We start from the raw sequence: 22610 nt of genomic DNA, 5'->3' as shown, positions 1-22610 counted from the left end.
GCTTTTTTCGCCGTCTGACAATTTACGCATACTTTATTTTAGCAGGTTTGTGGAAAAATACTATACTAGCATTGATTTTACCTGTCTGAAAGTAGTGTTACAGTGTATGCAGACTTCTTAACAGTCACTTTTCAAAAGAGAAAAAAAAATAAATGCACACAATCAGTACAGAAAGCTATGGTACATTTAAATGTTATATTGACAGGAAGCTACTTTAAGATTAGGAAGGTGATCATCTTTAAAATTAAGGTGCTTAGAAATCCCATAATGATAAAACTTGACTATTGTATTTTACCCCTCTTCAAAACAGAAAAATATCCATTAATATAAACCTTAAAAATGCTATAAATGCAACTATCCACTTGAAACACCGCTTTTATTCTGGGCGAAAATCACATCTTCAGAAGCCTTTCACAGAAATCACCATTAACTTGGTATTCTTGTCCTGTTGCTGCTATGTCACAAAGATGAATCCACCTATAATCAGCTGGGGGCTGTTTTTTAGTCCTATCCCACCTTGACTTTTTTCAGATTGCTTTGTAGAATAATAAAAAAATCGGTAATAGCCTTTAAGGGTTCTTTCACAGAGCCAACACGGCATTCAAATGAACTAAGAAGACTGAAAGAACTTTAATCTAATCTTAACAGGCCAACATTTCACCTGACCTGAAATTGTAATTAAACTAGCTTTTTCTATGAAAAATCCTTTTGTGCACAAGTGCTTATATTTTTTTTTCTAGGGTGTGATAAGAACCGCATGTGCAAGTCTGTTAAATCTGAACATTTCTAGTGGCTAAAAAATTGAAATGTGAAAGCTTCAAGGGTACTTACAGTGCTTAGCTTGCTTGAGGTAATGATGATGCGCCGTTCATGCAGCATACTGGCATAGAGTTGCAACATGTTGTTAACATCCACAGCAACAAAGTATTCAGTAATATTTCTCTGTCATAAAAAAATGATAAAAATATTTTGATCCTCACCCATTAAACAACTTCTTAGAGCTGTGTGTGTATATACACGTAGAGAGAATATTAAAAGGTATTGTTATTTTATCTAGAAAACAAAACAACTTACACTTTCAGGAATTGTGGGAAGTCCGTTAATATCAGGAGCTACGAAGTATGAATGCTGTAAAACAGGAAAACAAAACCTTAGAAAAGAGATACATTCTGTGTTGTTGGGAAAGTGCAACACTTGATTCAGTTAATGTTTATATGATTTTTCCCCAAAATTAAAGGTATGGTAATGCCCACATCTCATATTAAAACCAAACACATCTACTGGCTTTCTTTACGCAACAAAAAAGTAAAACACTGCGTTGAATAAATTGCAGCTTTTATTAAGGATTAAAGTGAACTACATCAACAGGATCAGAAGAAATTCTCACTTTTAAAGCAGCATGGTCTAATGTTCGGATCAAAGGACTCGAAACCAAGAGAATGAAGGTTTGATTCCCAGCCTATCCAATAACTCCCTGTTTTTCCTGAGGCTAGTCCTAACTTTGTTGTGCTTCAATCATACCCATCTGTAGAAGCAAGGTAAAGCAAAGGCTTACGATAGACACAAGTAGCTAGATTTTCACGTTTTTCTTATGTTTTCTCTCTTTCAGCTAGGCTGTCATTGCACCAGACAAACAGTGATTCCAACACAGCTGACAGTGTTTTAGCAACTGTATTCTGGAAATGATTAAACTGAAAAGTTTCTTCATATACATGATTTATTAACTTTTCCAAAGTTGAATTGCCATGTACCACAGAAACTGTTCACATTAAAAATAAAATAAATCGTACAAAGTCTTATATGTAGTTCACTGCAAACAACAGTAGGTATATTTGCAAATGGAACAGCTTCATAGTATCTTCGCAAAGTCCACATCTTCATGCTTCACAACAAAATAGTTTACTTTTTCTTGAGCATTACCCTGAGTTCTGCACAGACAGATGCCAAAAAATGCCTGGTAGGGTAATAAACCCTAAACTGCGTTGGAAAACATTCAGGGTTATTTTCTCTCAGTTAGTATAAGCTCATAAAACAGTACAGGAAGTAAACCAACCACCAATTAAAAGTTTCAAAAGAGCAGGGAAGAATGAAATGATAGCATTCAAGATTAAAGACTGTACTGTACGTACTTAAGTTCACAAAAAAGGTTTATTTAAGAATTGTGTATAAAAGATTTACAATTGGGAAAGTTGACAAAGCCAGTATCATCAGATTTTTTATATTTTTGTATAAATACCCTCTCTCTGCAAAAGGTAAGTTCTTTTTAACCGGAACAGCCTATATTTCCTAATAGCCTAGTATGCAGTCGTATTATGCATTTCTGTGAGGTAAGAAGGGTAGATTTAACAGTAGAACACTATCATATCTGTCAACACTGAAGTTCACAAAGTGAACTTTCCTTAAATATTTTTTGCATTTCTTTAGAAATACTTAAAATGCATCTATAGACACAGAAATCATTTCTCAGAACACTGAAACCTGAAGTATGTTCACCATTAAAATCCACCACAGCTGTCAAATCCTTTGCAGTTTTTGAAAACGTATTTAAGAAAATGGTGTATTTTGAAATAAATTTTTCATTTTGTTTTCGAAATATTTGGAAATACAAAAATGAGGGCTAGAGGGAACATTAAAAAGGAGATTTATTTAAGCTACAGTTGTTTTCAGGTGTATGAAAAATGCAATATTTTACTCGTGCTGTTTTAAAAAGAGAATACAGTAGTGCAGTACATTATTATCAATTACAAAGTTTGCTTTCCAAAGTGGAAAAAGCAAACATCCAGAATGAACAGAGATTTTTATTTTGTTATATTAAGGATAGAAAAGACCATTTAGTAAAAATTTAAAACCTTCAACTGCCCCATGATTAGTGCTTAGATTAAAGAATTTAGATTTGCTGCAGACTTTCTCTTTACACTCACCGGCTGCTGGCTTTGCTGTTGTTTCACAACCTGCCCAGTGGCAATGTGCAACTGCTCATTCTTACAATTTGAGGAAAAAAGTAAAATAAAAAATTCACACTTGAAATAAAAAGATCAATTTCTAGCACTAATTTCAAAATAAAATGAACTTCGGCTACATTTTAGTTTCATGAAATATGGGAGACAATTAAAAACATGCAGTGTTTATAGGTGCCTAAGTTGTGGCGGGTTGAAAAATGGAAGTATAAATGTTAAAAAAAACCTTGAACAAACATTTTAACCCAAACCATTATGTCAACTACAGACAGTACACTAATAATTCTTCAGCTTTACATTTAGAATTTCATTTAAAATGTATGTATGCATACATAAAATAAATATATGTACTAAAAAATGATACTGATGTTTCAGTTTCCCAATTGGGAAAATAAGTGATTCGCACATGAAAACATGCTCAAGTTTTGGTTATTTAATTAAATGTTTTTGTAAAAACACACAAGAAACAATGTAGTCAAAGTATGTCTGCACCTGCATGACATGGTGAACCCTTTGTTTTATGTTTTTCTAAAAATAATCTCTTGATGATTTAGTAAATAAAACAAGTGTGATTATTTTTCTATATACAATCCTTCTTTTTACTAGGAAAGACTGAGAACGATTTAGATAATTTCTTAATCGTATATCCCATTTTAAAAAAGATTTCTTATATGACAGTAGATGTTTGAAAGATTTTATAATTTTATTATATAAAAACGATTTAACACTATAGAAAAGGAATTGCAAGTTAACTTCCATGATTAAAACATGATTGATCCACTCATTTTCAGTGGTTTGTCTACAGACTTTTAAGGGAATAGAAAACCTGGGAATAAATGTGTAAAGTACTGTATCATGAAGTACCATAAAAAGCAACCCAGTCTCTGTTCATTTCATAAAACAGTATTTTTAGAGAAAATAAGTTATTTGAAAATGTAGTAAAGATGAGAACTCTCAGATTGCTGAAAGTAGGCTATATAACACACTTTGATCACAACAGGAACTGCATCACAGATACTTCCTCTGGTAAATACAATGCTAATACAGTGCAACACTGAATCCTTTGTCAAGAACTGTAAATCCAATTAACAGGATGGAAAATAGAAATCTACTCTTATTAGCAGGCTGTGTCACTTTATTTGGGATCCAAATGAACTGTGTGGCCATCTGACCACAGTACAACCGTGCTTTTATACTATAATACAAAAAAGTTTTCCTTTTCCTGTACTTTGCATATCAATAGAATCACAGCTGCCTGCTGGAGTATTTTCTGCATATTTCTATTGAAGCATGCTTTGAGTTTTCTTACTTCAGTCGAGATACATGTTTCATAGCACAAATATTTTCTATACTTAAGTCTTACAACATATTCTACACCGTGTAAAAGACAATTTCAAACAGCTCCTTTTTAAGATACATTTTAGACATATTCCAGTGAGGACATTTTTGAAAAACAGATTCATGTTGAAGTGTTGTACAAACTTTTTTTTTCTTTCACTAAAGTTTGTTTAGTGTATACATCAATTTGTTGCAACAAGCACCATGGCATATTTTGATATATCAGCTGTTTTCTTCAGAGGAATCAATGGATTAAAAAAAATGGCTATATACTGGAACACCTCATTTTGACCAAAGGCCAGTCTCTAAGTAAAAGGTTGAACTTCACAAATATGTACATTCAGAGTGACAGATGGACAGCTATAAAAACATGTCATTTTACGATTACAATGAAACATGATGAGTTGTGAAAGTGCCCATTAGGATAACAATGTCCAGTTGCTTCTTATCTGATACCTTAGCTATTAAAACCACTTCTGCTTCAAAACAAAATGTCAGCTTTTGCCTGCTCTGTTAATACCTACCACACTGAGACTGACAGGAGTTCTTGGCTTTGGCACTGGGTGGTTGTACAATGATTTTAACATATCATTCAAGTCAGTTTCCTGTAGGAAGGACAAAAAACAATACGTAAATGCCTGAGTGCCCATAAATTGCAAATGCTAAATTCATGGAGAATTCTGCAAGAAAGAAAAGCCCACTAGAGTAAGTTTAACAAGAGATTCTGTGGTTTCAAACTACAAACTAAACTGCCATGCAAGCTTATTGTTGATGTGATGATTTATAGAGTACAGTTGTTGTTTTTTTCAATTAACGAAAGACACTCACTTGAGAAGTTTTAGACATTTTTTTAATCTGTTTGCCACAAAACTGGCTAAGATTGAAGACTGAGTTCTATAAATTGTACAACAGATTATACCCTTTTTCCCTTATAGCCATTGCGGTTAGAATTTGAGAAAATAACTTGTCAAGACCACATTAAAATACACGAGGATTTAAAACATTTTCCCCACACTTTAGTAGACGAAACAGTAAACAAAACTGCACTTTCATGCCTCTGCACTGGAACTTTTGCATAACACTGGAACATTTGTATACCATAAAAAACCCATTAACTTTACATTAGAAGCTATTCAATGCTTTGCAGCTGAAGTGATTTTGTATTATAGGTATACAGCATGTATTTTTCTTCAACCGCAAAAGCACTAAGTAGCATATTAAATAAATACTGTTTTAGAACAGTTTATAACCAACTTTATAAGAAAAAATCAGAAAGGTTTAAAACAGAGCTTCCCAACCATCTGTCTACAGGGAAACAGCAATGGTACTAAAACTAGTTAAAAACTTCAACATGTCATCCAGTATTTCCTGTGCCCTCAAACTCCAAAACATACTTAGCTTGTGATTTGTTTGTACAAGAAATCTTACACCCCTGCACTGTGTTCTCAGCAGCTTTTTAACATTGCTACATGACAGCCCACTGATAGTACAAGTTAAGCTTTCAGACTGTTTCTTTCAGGGGATGATAGATGCTGGCTCATCAAGTCAATATTTTTTCTATGAAAACTGCTCATAATCATTTTCAAAAGTTTTGCTTCAGCAATTTAATTTTCCAAGACACCAGTATTTGACAGGAGCTCTCTTAATTTGTTTTCTTCTCAGTAGATCATATTTAAGTATTTAATCTAACCCTTTACCTCCTCTGAAGCATCAGTAATAATGAATTTATAACAGGCTAATCAATTTTTCTACAACAGATTTATACAGTATACAGAATTATACAGACATCCGATTAAAACACATTAAGTCCATTAACACTGACATGAATGCACAAACCAAAAATTCAGTTTTTGTACTCTTGTTCTTTTCACTTCACCAGCAGCATTAAACCTTACACATCAAAGAGTAAGAAAACTTTATTTCTGATAAAGAGGCTAATGTGTGAAGAGAAAACAAAAACAGCCATATACAATATTAATTTAAAAAAATACTTGTATTAAAATCCAAAAAATTCAAATGCCAAAAAGAAATTCTTACATGTGAATGTACCTTAAGCAGAATGAAAGAGTCATATCACAGTATTTATCATCACTATTTCTATAAATTAGGTTTCTCTTGAAAACAGACAACATTAAAAAATGAACAGCTCACCTGATGTTTTGCTAAGTAGTCTGCCAAAGTGTTTAGCAGCTTATAGTAAATCTCAAACCATGGGAGATAACTGAAAGCAAAGAGAAAAGACATTAACAAACCAAACGCTTTGCACAAACAATTCTATATTCCAACGGTTTGCAAGTTTACACATCAAACTTATTCATCCTGGTGTTCTCCACATATCTTTAATTTTTACTATATTACAGTACACAGGAAAACCAAGTTTGCTAAAGCTTCTAAAGTGACTGGCTCCCACAATGCAGACAACATTCTAAACTGCTTTACATTAACTGGAATGATGCCTTGTGTTTACCAGGTGGTTGCTTGGGCATTTGGGTAATCGTTCATGTACATAAGATGATCATAAAATGGGTATTTTGCTCTGTTTTTCTGTGCTTCTTTCCCTCTTCTGTACCGGTTGTCTGTCTCTCCCTCAAATATTTGGCTATGTACCAAGAGTACTTCTTGTGAATTTCCAGTATATCATTCCTTATTAATCCAAGTTATTTCATTATACTCACTATTTGGTATCTTAGGAATTTCTCTTCTTAGTGTAGTTTATTAGATATAAATGTTCTTGTTTGTTTGTAAAAAAAAAAACAGTATCTGACCACATTTCTTTGTAATAACTAAAAGATAAAGCAATTCACTACTACAAACACACAACTAGATGTAGCAGAAGTGTACATACACATTTTAAGAACACTTTGTTTACATTTAATTACAGATTTCTTTCTGTATGGGGCATTTAAAACATATTGTGGTTAAATCTTGGATAAGAAATGTTTCAAAATCATTAAATTAAAACCTCACATTTTGCAAAATGGTCTCACATTTTACACATTCTCTTAACAACAAAGTTGCTCCAAAAATTGATCTAATTCAACCTAAAACTGATCTAAAACAACACATAATGCATTGTAGTCTGAAAGAGAATAAACTATTCTTTATTTTATACAACCAACTTAAAATATTTTGCTCCACATTCAATAATAGCCTTGTTTTACCAGTTCATATAAAATGGAATATGGAGTTGCAAGCTTTAATCCAACCAAATTAATATTAATTATATTACAGATTTCCAATCTAACTGCTTCCTACATATTTATATGTTGCAAATGTCAATGCAAAACCCAGATGTTAAGTTAAAAAAAGAAATCAGTCCCATTTAATACATTCCTTCTTTCATTAAATTATGATAGGTTTACCTAATGCACAAGTGGTAAGAATCTACAGACAAACATGTACAGAACTATTAGTGGGAAGCTGCATCAGCATGTGTAGGCTGCAAAGGGACAAGTAAAAGGTTTATTCCATGCTGAAAAGAGAAGAACGAAAACACAACGTTTCAGTTTGTGGAGCCTTCTTCGGGTGTGAGCTCATAGTTCCTTTAGAACTATTAGTTATCCGTAAATGTTGACTGGTTTTAGAATGTGCCTGGATGCACATGTGCATTAAATATTAAAAGTACAAGCATGCATTCAGTCTGAGAAAACTAAGCTCCAGTTTTCCATCCAGAGACCACACACTTTGTATACAACTTGTAATGGTAATTGATCACAATACAAAAATTTGGAAAAGCCTAACTGCACTCAGCTCTTCTTTTGCTTACAAGGCTAAAACAAGAAGCAAACTTGGAAGAACAAAAAAACTTTTTAAGTGACAAACATAGTCAAGTGATCACAGCATGCTCCTTCACCAAATAAGGATATATTTTGTAAAGGAATAAAATAGTTCTAGTACTGGCTAGGGTCTTTCATCATAATATAGGTCAATGGGTACTCTGTAGACTGGAATTAACATACTACAGAAAATGGTAAAATGTTATAATTATAATTTTCATACACAGCATTTTGATGCATTAAATAAAATATATATGACAATCAGCAAAAACAAAGACCGTTATAGCCATAAACAATTTAAAAACGTCAAAAAATATACAGTCACAACACACACATATAAAAATAATAAATCAGTCAAGACATTTTTATACATGACTAGTTAATATACTACAGTATCTACATCCTCAACAGTGAAGCCTAAGAAAACTATAAATCCAAACCATTATCTATCGTTCTCTGTATGACACTGATGCTTAGAATGCAAGGCTCTTGACTTTTAATCCCTCATTTTTCATTCCTGAAAGTCTTTATAAACAAGAGTATTTCCCTGTCAGAAAACTACACAGAGCTTCCAGACTCTATCATAACTGTAATATAAATGAGTGGATCATAAGTTGTTTATTTTAAAAGTAGATAAATTATTGGTTTATAAGCAGTGACCCTTTACTCATCAAGAGATTAAGGGAGGAATACTCACCAAGGTGGGTGATTTTTAACTTCTTTAATGTTATAAACCATAAATGCTTCATATTTTTAATAAACATTTACACAAATCTTAACACTCCCACTCTTCATCATTTGTAGTACATCTCTTTCTGCTCCCCACAAGCCCATATATATGTAATTTATCTTTCTATGTTCTACACAACCCCCGTGCCTCAAGTGCAAGATTGTTTTAAGTAAAAAAAGTATGCATCATAAACTTATGCCTATAGATACACTTGGACAAAAGAGATGACGCTCTTTTTCGTAAAATGTGTTATTGGCACATTTTACCTGAATTTTTAATCAATGATAACTTTTAAAGTTTACTGAACAATGATTAAATAAATGTTAAAAGAAGCAAGTTAACTACGGAGCCATAATCAAAATTAATGTCTGGACTCAGTTAAATTCACCTGGAACCCATATTACTATTCTTCAGCATAAATATTCCTTTTCAATAAAGCTGGAAAGGAATAAGTATACTGATAATGTTTCTATTCGTGGAATTGTATATGTTTACACAGCAAATTTTTAATAATCCCTAATAATTAGCCTCCATAGTTTTCCCCCCATCTGGCTAGTGTAGTATTTTACTTGTCTAGTTTATTTTTGTCTTTCTTTAATGGGTCCTAAATCACAACTGATTCAAGAAAGCTACTAAAAGTTGGCTTTAAACTTGTTGCTAGTTCTATCCGAGATCTGGTGAAACCTTAAGGTTTCAAGGTTAAAGGTTAAGTAAAGAAAAGGAAATGTTTTCTGTCAAACTGCTAAGTGACCACTAATAGAAATGAACCTCCAGCCGGAATCTCAGTCTTAGCTATCAAATAAAACAGAGGAAACCATCCTAGAGCTTCTAATGTCCAGGGGCTACTTTTTCAATGCAGAAGAATGACAAAAAAATGTGTAAAATGGAAAGATTTAGCTTTTAAAGTGGTTTTGCCTAAAGGGACCCAGGGCTTTAAGCTTGCTCTCATGCTGCAACACTACAAAGGTTCGGCCACATAAAACTGTCCCACTCATTAGAGTGTTTCCTTATGTATGCAGAGGTGACAATTTTATAGTCCCAACACTTCAACAATCAAACAGAGGCAAACTGTTTTAATGACTTTCTATTTTGTTTTCAAGAGAACAAAAGATTCAGTGTGGATTTGTTTAATAAATGGCCATGTTTTAATTAATGGACCATGAGCTTTATACACATATTAAGAATAACTAATCTGGAATGGAATATATTCTATTTTATGGAAAAACAAAACCCCTCATTTTCATGACAAACTCGGGAAGGCAGAACAAAAATATTACTGGAAAACAGCTTGTCCGTTTTAATGAAGCCATTAATGAAATTTTAGTAAAAGGCTAATCCTTACACCAACCACATTCTATCATGATATCTAGGAATTGATATTTACATATGTATACTATTCATGGAAAATAAAATTCTGCAATAGGTAGAGTATTATTGTTTCCAAGTACTTTTCAATAACAGAAAGATATTTTTCATACTGACTCGATTTAAATAATTAATTACTTCTGTCTGCAAAAATTTAATCCAGACAAAAAATGACCTTTAAATAGCCATAAAGCATCCCATGTTTTATAACCAATAACTTTCTTCTACTGTATGCTTTATATTATGAATGAACCAAGCCATGCAAACTACTCAGAATGCATAATGCATTTTATACATCATATGTCAACTGAATTACAATGTAATGCTCAATGAGAGGGACAGGGGAGCCTTCTGCTAATTGGCACAGGGACCATACATAATTATCACTGAACTGTCTCTGCCATACTTCTGTGCCAATAGGCACACAACAAGGAAAAACAAAGGCAGTCTTGACTGTGGCAGCATGAGTGGTTTATACAACAGATTATCAACTCAATATTAAATCCAAATCCTCCAACAATATTGTGGCAAATGCTTGTAAATTGGAGTTATGTGTTCATTTTATGGAAAAACAATGGAGCAACAGTTTAAAGAGTTGTGCATGTGAACACAAAAATAAAGTTCACCGATATGAATAAATGCTCTAATTCCATGTAAACTCTACTAAAGAATTTTCTGTAATGAAATACTAAGAATCATCAAGTATCCATCAATTATACAGTACATGATAACCTCATGGCTCTCACAGAACAGAAAAAACATTTATTTTGTTGACTTTCTAACACGGTACATAGAAATCAACTTGAAACTAATAATGCAGTATTAAAAAGCTCGACATGAAATTGCTATTAAGCAGGTCCATTGAAAAAACAAACTGCTGTAGCCGCTAATGCTTAAAAGGCTGAATACGACATTTACAAAACTCCCATAATACCTAAAAAATAAAAGTATTCTAATAAAGACATATTATAAATCACTGCAGACTGACACAGCTGTTAATCTTCCACCCCTTTAAAAAGGGGAGAATGGTCACAAAAACATATGGTAACAGAAGACTTCACACAGGTTATTTATAAAAAAAATAAAATAAAATACTTTCGATGAAGTAGAAGGCGCCGCATTAGAATTTGTTGAGTTTCGCCATACCACCATTTAAATCTCTCACAATATTGAGAAGCAACTTTAGGTATTTTAGAACTACACATTTTCAGAATTTGTTCATCCAATTTGATGTCAGATTAGTTTAGGCCATTCCTTCAATAGAAAATCTCACAATGAAAAAAATAAATTGCGACATCAGCTTACCTTAGTATACAGATGCAGACCTTGCATCCCGACGTCAGCCGGCAGAACCCAAACCTCTGTTTGCCTTCAATGTCTGTTAGCACAAAGGTAAAATGCTGTCCCACCTGGTTTTGGGAAACTCTGTAGGAAGTTTGTAAGAAAGATAAGAATCTGTAAGATGTAAGATTTTCTGTAAGAAAAGAACATTCAAGCGAAACAAACTTAAAAAAGTGACTACTTCAAGAAACAATGACAATGTAATAATTCAACAGAAACCAACTGTCAAACCTGTAAAGGAAACCCTTTCCACTTAGCATTGTTAGTATCTAACCAACAGCAATATTATGCTTAGAGGGTAACTTGTCATAAAAAAACTGCGTACAAACTATAAAAATAAAAGCTTTCAAGATTGAGAACACTGAAAATACAAGTCCTGTTATACTAGATATAATTGTCATCTTACAGGCAATACTGTATCGTGAAGCAGGTCTTATTTTATTTGGAATTCAATGACTGAAATAACATGTTTGAAAAACAAATCAAATGTTATGAAAACATTCATAAATAGCATGAAAAGATATTCACTAAAGCTCATTGTTTATAAAACAAAGACAAAGCATTGAAGTAAATATTATATTTTAAATGAGACCAATAATTATTAATCTGGCAATGTGTCTTTTAATGCTGTTTTAAATGGGATAGTTGATACTTAAATATTCCTCGCCAGAAATACAATGTTCTGATCATTAGTTAAAACTACTAGGATGCTCCGCTAGTTATTTTTAAGAATACGATTTTACCACTAGATGGCAGCAGCAGTGCTTAAGCGGAAGGTCTCGATTATGACATTTCCCAACCCCCATCAAAAAGCTGTACAATGGGACTTTTTTTCTATTTTTTTCCATGAGCTTAGTAAACATTAAAGGGCAACTGCTTTTGAAACCATATCTACATGAATACTTGTGCTGGAAAAGAAATTGAACACTAGTATCCCAATAAAATGATCAAATATATCAGTTAAACGATCCCTAGAGAAAAGAACAATTTTGTCATGATCCTAACAGTAAAATTGACCAGACAACCAGAAAAGTTGAAACAAAACAACTACCCATACAGTACCTCTATTAGTAAAAGTACTGAAAACACAACTTTCCTTACATTTAATACAGCCTGAAAATGTATCAATATGTTTGCTGTGGAAACAAAACATTTACATGTGTAAATGAAGCATTTTCACATTTTCTCACACAACAAACTGTATATAATTCAGTTTTCCAGTCCAAACTATCCGGACACATGCATGCACATTTGAGGCAAACTGAATAAGACCGCAGATACTGTTCGGTGGTTCTTTTTGGAACATTTCACTGTACCTTTCAACGTCAAAGGGGAAGCAGAACTTTGGCACACTTTGCAGGACTTCCTGTAAAAACAGATTAGAAAAAATACATTAAAGACCTGAAAGCCTTGAATTCATCACAGGGTGATGAAACTCTTGCAAAGTAGCCAAAACCTAGCCGTAGTGCAGTGCTTTTCTTAAAAAGAAAAATAAAGAAGAGTGGGGTAAGGGTAATCCTTAGTTTAAGTAATTAGCCACAATTAAGTTCATTGATTCTAGCAGCAGATTTAAAAGTATGCTTTGGCAGATTGCAGTGACAATGGCTAAGCAGTACCAGGAGTAAGAGCCCTGGCCTAAAGGGTATTAACGCCCCACACCTCCCCAGTGGGATCCCCTCACCAGCAGCATATGGATTTTTACAAGAAGCATTGTACCATATGGGTAAGCCACGTCTGCCTGTACTTGTACCACAGCCTAGCCATGGGGAGGTGTTACTGATCCCCCCCCCGCCGCTCACAGAAAAAAAAAAAACAAATGCTGCCACAATTAAGAAAAAAGCTTGAAAAGAAGGACTAGCTCAGACAATGAAAAATAAAGCTAACCAATTCATTATTTTGCCAGTTACACTGCAAGCTGTAGTCAGTGGCATTTTTTTTTCTGAGAGATGGAAATGCCTGTTCTATGTTTCAAGTGTTAAATTGCTGTGTTGCAATAAAGCTGTCGCAGACATCTGAGCTGGTCCTTCATATGCATTTAAGACTATTATTAACTATTATGTACACAAAACAGTATGTTCCCGGGTACTTCAGTGGTGGAAATGCATATGGTGTGCACTCCATTTCTGTGCAAATGAAATATTTTATGGGCAAAAAAAGGTTTGCCATGGCCTCACCTGGTGCAAAAGAAAGACTTTTCATTTAGATTTCTTGCAGCATTTTAAAATATTTGCCGCCAATAATGCACATGGTTGCGGAAAAGCTGTACATTTATTGTTCCTTTATTAAATGTTTTATTTTTGTGGCAGCTGTAGTCTTCACATGGGATTCAACACATACTGCACGAGTTTCAGGAAAGGACATTTCGACAACAAAATAAAATCAATCTAAATTAAAGAAAAACAATTAGCAGTTAGAGGTCTGTTTTAATTTTCCGAGAACAGGTAAAAATTAAGGCACAACTCATGAGGAAGCATCCATCCATGTCAATTGCAGCTTGCAACTTTTAGTTTTTCAAATGAAAGTTTTAATATGAATTTTTCAACGGTTTTTTATTAATTAGCACATCCGCTATTAAAACACATTTTTCCTGTTTTCTCCTAAAACAGTGACAAGCTGTTTCAATTGAATTTCTATCTCCACTTGTTGTTCTGGATTCATCCAGGTTAGACAAGGCCTTCACTAAAGGAGGCTGAAAAAGAGTCAACAGGGAGAAGCATTTTTGTTTTAACTGTTTTCCCATGACAAAAGAATATAAAACAGATAATACATTTACAAGTCACTGGAGTCAGTGGATGAACTCCAAGATTCTATTATTTATTTACTGTTCAGGCAGGGATATCACTCAATGAGACAGCACTCTCATTGTAGTAAGGTCCCATGGCAACAAGCTGCAATCACAAATTTATGTATTTACTTATTTTAAAGATTTCATCAAGAAATTCACCAGAGACATAACAGCTCTTTTTGAGTAGCCCGCAAGAGATTATTCCCAACAATTTATATTCTGGAAAGCATGTTTATCATAGGGCCAAGATGAGAACTGCTACAACCAAACTTTAATATCTGTAAAAAATATTAACTCTATTAAAGACTACAAATTAAAATTCCTTATGAACAAAGAATTAATCTCCGATGTCAGTCAAAGCTTTGCTGTACTTAACCAAGGATTAACTATTCCTCAGTAATGAAATACATTTTAGATGTAAAAATCATTTAACTGGTATTCAGTTCTTCGCTCCTGTCTAAAAAAAAAAAATAGCCTCAGTTCTCACCTCCTTCCCTACTGGCAGAAGCTTTCCCTAGGGGTTATGTCTTTAAACCTCAACTCTCTTTAAAATTCAACCAGCCAGCAGGTCTGTAGACTGCTGTATAAACAGTATAGAAAAAAAAATCTTCCCTGAGCTTATGTCAGTGGCAAAGCTGCTCAGCTGATGGCTGTATCTCCCCTGATGGAGTTAGATGGGTTTGCACAGATCAATGCTGGGACTCGTAGCCAGGCATCCTTCCCCAATTAGATTCCTCTCAAAACATTTTACAAAAGGCATACATACAGCATACATTTAAACAAGACAGTTTACATAATGTGCTTCCCAACATATGGAAAGCAACATTATGGCTGAAGCTGCTTTCAACAATATGGCAATAAATGCCGCCAATACATGCAATGAATGCACCGAGCACGGTGTAAGACAGCGAGATCAATGATAAATGCTCAGGGTTTTACAAATGTAGGATCCCATATCGTTTTAGCCATCTACTGTTCAATTTAAAATGTCAATATAAAATTCAACCTCCCCCCTCCCCTCCCCACACACACTCAACTCCATCAACAATCTTCTACTAGCTTGTCAGTCAAAAAAGAGGATGGAGTTTCAATTAATACCTTTCTCTCACTCACTGCATGTGATCAGCTGATTTTGCTGAGTAACTGAACTCATTGGCATCCATGCGGAGTTGGGGAGTTTCTGCCTGCTCTATGAGGGCCAATTTGTAAAAGGTAAAGCAAACCCCTGCATTCCACTTCAGCTCTCATAACGTAAATCTGTTTCAGTTTGAAGCAGACAAAAATTAAAATTCACTTCTTTTAATGGGGCCACACTCTTTCATTTTGGTAAATCTAGCTTCTCCTGGGTGCTTGCAGCAAAGGCCAGAGGGTAGCTGATGAGATTTTAAATCCATCATTTTAGTTTACTGCCAATGTATAGTAGCAGGTATTTTATACTAGTGTTTATCATAAAAAGGAAAGAAAATGATTTATGTTGCTTAACCTACTCGCAAAAATTCACAATCCCAATGCCTTGAGTCACCCTCTGCTCTAACAGAAATTAAATTAATGGAGAAGACATCAGAGGATCTATGTCCAGTTCTCAGTGAAGAGCAGAAAGCACACGATAGTCCCTAGTTACATCTAATTAAAACACAGAAGACCATTAAAGGGTACCTATATTTTTGGGGGATGAGTACCTTAAACAATGAGGTCTTTCTCACAGGATATAAAGGCTACAATTTAAATTGCTTTGACAATTATGGATTTCAGTGACACTTTTTTGTAATAAAATACAACACACTTAAGGTCTGATGGCTTTTTTTCTTCAGTTATGTTTTCACAGATATTCTTTTGACTTTTACCAAACTGCTGCTGCACTTAATTATAAAATAAGGAAAAAATAACCTTTGCTCCCAACATGTTTTCTTTTTATGTCTGCACTGGACCAAACCAACTATGCAATCTAGGGTGTTATTTAGTAATTCAGTGCATCATCCTTATCCCAGAACTCAAAACACTCTGAATTTTACACAAGAAATCAATTCTAAGTTCAAAAACTGATCAGACTATAACTATAAAATTGAGGGTAAAAAACAGAACATGGACTCCTATCATTTTATTAACACAATCAAAACAATTGGTATAGTATATTTTCCAGTTCAGATATCAAATTTTTATTTAACATTTTTATAACAAAAAAACTAAAAGTGTATTATTTAGTGTTATAAATTTCAAATTAATCAACATGGCTGAATAGCATAGTTTAATTAAAAAAAACAACTCAGCAATCATTGGATATGAATCTACTCATTTCTGATGGAGAACAGTTTTGTTCTAAAGAAGACAAACTGATATTCCTCTGGGCAAACTGGAGATTTTGTTGCATACGCCTGAAATGCTAAGCCAGAAACATCATTAACTGAGTGCCAACTGGCCTCGGGGGTTTTACCCATTTAAGCTTTCATCTCCCATTGGACTCTCCAGTCTTGTACTACCCTGCTGTGTGCTGCTGTGTGGATCTGCTATGAGCACTCCATGGTCTAGCAGGAGAGAACAACAAGCCTATTCCAGCCTTAAATGTGCCACCATAAATACATGTCTTCTTCACGCAATTAATGGAACTGGAAGATGGAGTTTTTCTGTTGCAGGGTGAAAACATGTGCTGTGTTCTTTCACATTTGTTTTAACATATCTTATAGCCTGTACTGCAGAAGTTACAGACTGAAGAATAAAAGCTAAGCATACAGTGTATACTACTGTGAAGGCATTGGCAACAATAAAAGACATTCAGTGACTGGAAATACTCGGAAATGTTTTATGGCAAATGAACACGTAAAATTCAAGGAAAAATGATGTTTTTAGAGAAAGATAAACTAGGTTACCTAATTATATGGTTAAATAGGCTGCTTGCCACTATACAACTGAGATCATTATATTTTTGTTTTATTAATGCAGGTGCATTCTTGCAACTCTCCAGATCAAGGACGCTTTTAAAAACTGTGAATCATTTTTTGGCAACTAGCACCAAAAAATAAGTATTTTCTCTACTTCACCTCATCTGCTGCCCTATATATAAATATTAAAAGTAGTTATAGTAATACAAAAGCAAAATAATACACTGTAGTCAGTGAATGTGTGAGTGCCAGTGTAGGGGATGCACCAAATGTGTATTTCAGCACTGGAACAGAAAGGACAGAAACAAAATGTACAAGACTGTGGCCAAATCTGACTTTGTTCTGCAGTCCTTATTATAAAAGCTGACTCAAGTGTTTAGCAATCAATGCTGCCACCTGTTCTCCCTTTTAAAAGGCCAGAACACGAAATTGACACCTGCTGCATGAAGAACATAAGACACAGGAAAATGTTTGGCCATGTTGTGGACATTTTTTTTTTATCAGGATGTTTTTTTTTCTTGTTCGGGTACAGCATTGGGGCAAAACATATTCACCATCTTGTAGAATACTAAACTACAAAGTATTATAATCAAGAACCACAAACAACAAGGGATTTCAGAAGCTCACCATGCTTTGGCATAAAGGCCAGAACGCCAGGTTGGAACTGCAGATTACCCTGAACTTTAACACCCCCACCCCCCCAAGAAGCCCGTGTTAAAAAAATCATGCAGACAAAACAACATCCAAACCTGCTGTCAACTTGGACAGAATGAACCCCCCCCATGCCTTCTCATCTCCCCACCCCCAACTACCCTTTGTAGAGGGTGCTTCACGTTGAAGCCTTAAAAAGATGGCCATCTTAGTACTGACATTCCACATTGTTCAGATCATTTTCTCCTACATCCCCTGGGTGGTGCACTGCATCCTACGGCAGCCAAGGAGAGGAAAGGCAACCAATCATGAAGTGTCAAGTTTAGACCTTTTGATTGAACATGGTGTCAGATAGTCCAAATATTTGCTTTAAGGACCCTTGGGATGATCAGTACATCCTTATATGTTAAAGCAGCCTCCCAGAACAAATCATTTCACTTGGATAATGAAGAAATAACAAAAGCTAAAAGAACTCGCCAACACAACCTCCAGCCCCCTACCCCACCCCCATTGCCACATTGTTAAATTCAATGGCCTTCAATTTTTAATCAACAGGGAAAACAAAACCCTGCAAGCACAGAAAATGTTTTTTTCCATGCCTTGTTTCGAAAGTGCCAAGTGTCAGTAAGGTATCTTAGGTGGCTTATAACTAAAAAAAAACGTAGTCCTCTAAAGAAACTTAACATATAATTTTCCAATTACTGTTTCTACTTCAACAGATGTTCTAACATTTTCTTACAACTTGCATAAATATGTGGACAAAACTATTTGCTTTTAAACTTTTATGTGCTCCCACTACTTATCTTCAGAAGGGGTGGAAGACACAAGATTTGCACTTTAAAATTAAGTACGTCTTAAGACTTCTTACGTCTTTTACGCCTTATAATTCCAAAAATTATCTGTACCATGAGTTTGAAGCGTCATGATCAAAGTTGTGCAGAGCCAAAGGTAACTGGTGAGACATGAAAGTAAGGGCATTGTATTTCTTAATATAAGTACTGTAATGTACTTTTTCAATCATGCACTTGCTTTACTTAACCACACTGCATGAGATAAGGATTTTCTCATGTAAATCTAAGGGTGCACAGAACTGCACAAGATAAGAATGAAATACTGCAAGAAAGATAAGGAGCAGCATGTAATGGAACTGCTGCCGAAGTCACTTAAAAAACAGTAGCCCTATTTTCCAATATCTGATTATAGATTTAAAAACCGTTGAGCAACACACAATAACCAGCGAGCCAGAAATATTAATTTTCAATAACAATCCGAATGTTGCACTGGCTATGTTCACACACGCAACATAACTCTACACATGCCATGTACTGTTTGTATGTTTTTGTTTGGTTTCATTTACATTTTTCTAGGTTGTTCAACAAATGTGTGTACTTCTGAAAAGCTTCACTCACAGCTTGTATGAAAACAAAACAAAATGTAGGAATTTTAATATATTAATTTGCCAGGTAAGATTTTTTTTTATCAAACTCCAAGAACAAAGTATGGTATGATTAAAAGTTCAAGAAGGAAACCTGTGACTGACAACAGGCAAGCAGAATCCTGATTTCTCAGAAGTTCGGGAAGAAATCTAAGAAGGGATAGATTGATTTCCATCTGTCCGCTTCATTTGCAAATCATCCTCTTATAATTCAAATATATGCCTTTGCTTCTATACACAGCAGCTGGGGATGACCAAGACTTCAGAGTGTTCAACTGATCATTTTCACTTCATATTCCACAGACTACGTGCCAGCTCCCAGTCTGTTCTCCTTTGAGTCCTATTCTACCAGAGCAGGCAGTGCTTCTTAAAAAAAGGAAATCAATTCATATTTCCATAATCCACACTTCTGTCTGTCTCTCTCTCCCCTCCCCAGGGTAGACTAACCCATGCACCCCGATCTACGGCCTACAACTGTCATTACGCTCAGCAACAATAACAAGATAAACAAAAGGGCCCTGTAGAGTTTGGGTCTGTTACCGCCATATGCTGAGTAACTTAAAAAAAAAATCTCCAGCTACCGAAGCAGCAGCACAACAAAAACTAGAGAGGCATAATCCTAGTAATGAGCCAAGTGAATGAGCCCTTTATGATTATGTGGAAAAGGCCAATCCATCTGTACACACACCAGGAGAAGTAATCGCATCCACAAACAATCTTAACAAAAGTACATTAATTACACATTTTACACTGCCAGTTCTACAACAAAGGTTAATTTATTTCAAACACTATTATAGTTTTGCTCTGTGACACTATTTCGGGGCATTGTAATGACAAAACCTACATTAAAAAAGCTCAGTATGTTTGCAAAGGACTAAGACGTTCCATTATACAGAAAACAGAAGAGTCTGTGCATACTTGTTCCTGTTTGTTTTTATGATATACAACCCAACTACTAGCCCTACCCTAACCCACCTACTTTAGTGGTTAGGGACCTACATCCATTTATAGCCCATTGTACAGAAGCAACAAGCAACTTGTTAAACCACAAAAAAGCTCACGATAAAACTGCAATGTTAAATGAAAGTATGACAAGAGCTATGTTCATTTTATTCACACAATATAATGATTAATGACAAGCACTATCTTTATTTGTATAAACACTATTAATAGGTTTAGAAGCATGACTAAGTATTAATATTATCTATTATGACATGTCCATACAAATTTTAACACATTTGTGCAATACAGCTTACATTCAAACATGGGGTGCTTTAAATATTATATTCTTTTGATAACACATTAATCTGATGCAAAGACAAGTTCACATTCTAAACTCCTATCACGAAGCAACTGCTACACCTTTTAAAAAAGACACTTAATGACAGTTGACAACATGAAATTAAAATATTTTGAATCTCACAAGTTAATATTATTCAATTCCAAACAGTATATCGCATAAATTCATCCATCCATCTTCTAACCGCAGTATCCAATACTGGTTTGCGGGAGAACCAGAGCCTGTCCCAGCAAGCAAAGGGCTCAAAGAGGGATACATCCCGTATGGGACACCAATCCATTGTAGGGCACACACACCAGGGCCAGTTTTCCCAGATGCCAATTATACTACCAATATGTCTTTGTACTGGGGAGGATACTATAGCACCCAGAGGAAACTTACATGAACCCAGGGAGAACATACATGCAAGGCACAAATTCTAAGCACTACACCACCCATGGTGCTCAAATACACATCATAAATACTGAAAATCAGTGGAAGGTCGAAAACTGATTTTTTTTCTAAGAGCAACTGCACAAAATAACTAATCACTCAACAAAAGTTGGGTGGGGGTTTCCCTTTGGAAACATGTGCAAGACAATTCAGTGAGTGGGTATAGAAGAAACACATACCTGATGTTAAGAGCAATTATAACAGAGGCAGACCATTCTCAAATACAAGTGGCATGAAATTAGTAACACATAAAGCCTTAAATAAAACTGATTTTATTAAAAATAAAACAGATACGTATGTTGGCATCAAAAGCATGGTTGTTCATGGACAACGAGAAGTGTTCCTCAGTGCAATACAAAACTGCTGGGATATTGTGGCAGTGTTGGATCTTGACCTTATAACAGCCAAACGAAGTCCTGTATTAATGCAACCAATGAGAAACCAGGGACAAAAGTTGGACATAGACCAGACAACAGTTCTTATTTCGGTCACTCTTTACAAGCAACTAGAAGAGTTATAGCAAAAGCAGAGGACTGGTCATGGAACTTGGACACAGAACACCAAAGATTTTTTTCTTTTCAAGTCAGGCAACAGCCAGCAAAGTATGATGCAAGATGAATATCGACTGATCATTGCACATTTCCAAGCCCTGGCTATTGAAATTTGGGGGTGTTGTTTTACTTCTTGTTTAAATATCACATCTCATACCTATGACAAATCATTTGATTGGTGGGGACTGGGTTTTTAACTACTTAAAATATCCCCGTATTTCTTATTTGTACTGTATAAGGAAAAGGTAGCCTGTTATTAAAAACATTTGTATTGGATAATAAGCTGTTTAGCACTCGAACTATTACTTTCATGAAGTTCAGAAAAAAAGAGAAAATTAAAGGTTTTAAAATATTTTACAAAATAACTCAATTCGGTGTGCCTGTGTACAGTATGTTATCAATTCTTTATTACTTTCTATAAAAAGACATGCCTGGCCTACCTCTTTTTTATAAAAACAGCACATACATTAAAAAAGAGGCTACTGCTTCAATGAATTCTGAATTGACCACAATAGGCATGTATTTTGAAATGGTCACTAATTTCTTGTTGTTTTTTCGGATGCAGCTGAACACCAGGTTCTCTATTTAGCCTAATTAAATGAAACAACGCTCAAATAAAATTATGTTACTAAACACTGCCTAAAACAATGCCAACTACAGCACCTCTCAGATATAAGGAAAAGGAATTCACCGATTCAACAACACTTTAAACAAATCCGCACCATCAGGAAACTGAAGTCTTATTGAGACCCAGTATGTATTCCTGTCACGGCTGCATAATAATTACTGATACGTCAGTTATTGAAGACCTGCTCACTGCTTTTCATTACCGTCTGCCTCTCCACGGCTGACTAGGAGAGGATTTTTATTTTAACATAAAAAAAGTTCATTTTATGTTTCCAACCTGGTCTCCAAAGTCCTCCGGGAACTTCCACAACACCGCTGGATCTGTAAATAATTGACAGACAGCATTAATCAGCAGCTGAAGAACAGAACATAACATTCAGAACGCATAAATATTAAGGGGGGGGGTAGTTTTTCCTCAAGTCTGCACACTCCAGCTCAGACCCTAA

The 22610-nt window shown here is 34.7% G+C and overlaps 1 protein-coding gene across 2 annotated transcripts in view; it reads right to left on the bottom strand.

Annotated features, from left to right (window-relative positions):
- Positions 1–22610, bottom strand: part of dennd1b (DENN/MADD domain containing 1B) — a 96031-nt gene that overhangs the window by 44873 nt on the left and 28548 nt on the right. The window contains exons 3-10 of one of the 2 annotated variants that reach the window (XM_088598439.1): positions 22442–22485; positions 12824–12873; positions 11472–11591; positions 6447–6516; positions 4820–4900; positions 2922–2981; positions 1075–1128; positions 832–942 (exon numbers count right to left, since the gene is read on the bottom strand). In XM_088598439.1, the coding sequence (XP_088454565.1) occupies positions 832–942; positions 1075–1128; positions 2922–2981; positions 4820–4900; positions 6447–6516; positions 11472–11591; positions 12824–12873; positions 22442–22485 (590 nt within the window). The remainder of the gene's footprint in view (positions 1–831; positions 943–1074; positions 1129–2921; positions 2982–4819; positions 4901–6446; positions 6517–11471; positions 11592–12823; positions 12874–22441; positions 22486–22610) is intronic. The other variant, XM_088598440.1, reaches the window with a different exon arrangement.

Source organism: Lepisosteus platostomus, chromosome 11, assembly GCF_059453375.1.
Source record: "Lepisosteus platostomus isolate fLepPlt1 chromosome 11, fLepPlt1.hap1, whole genome shotgun sequence".
Taxonomy (NCBI): Eukaryota; Metazoa; Chordata; class Actinopteri; order Semionotiformes; family Lepisosteidae; genus Lepisosteus; species Lepisosteus platostomus.
Note: the sequence above shows the minus strand (reverse complement) of the source record. Positions and strands in the feature narration are given on the sequence as shown.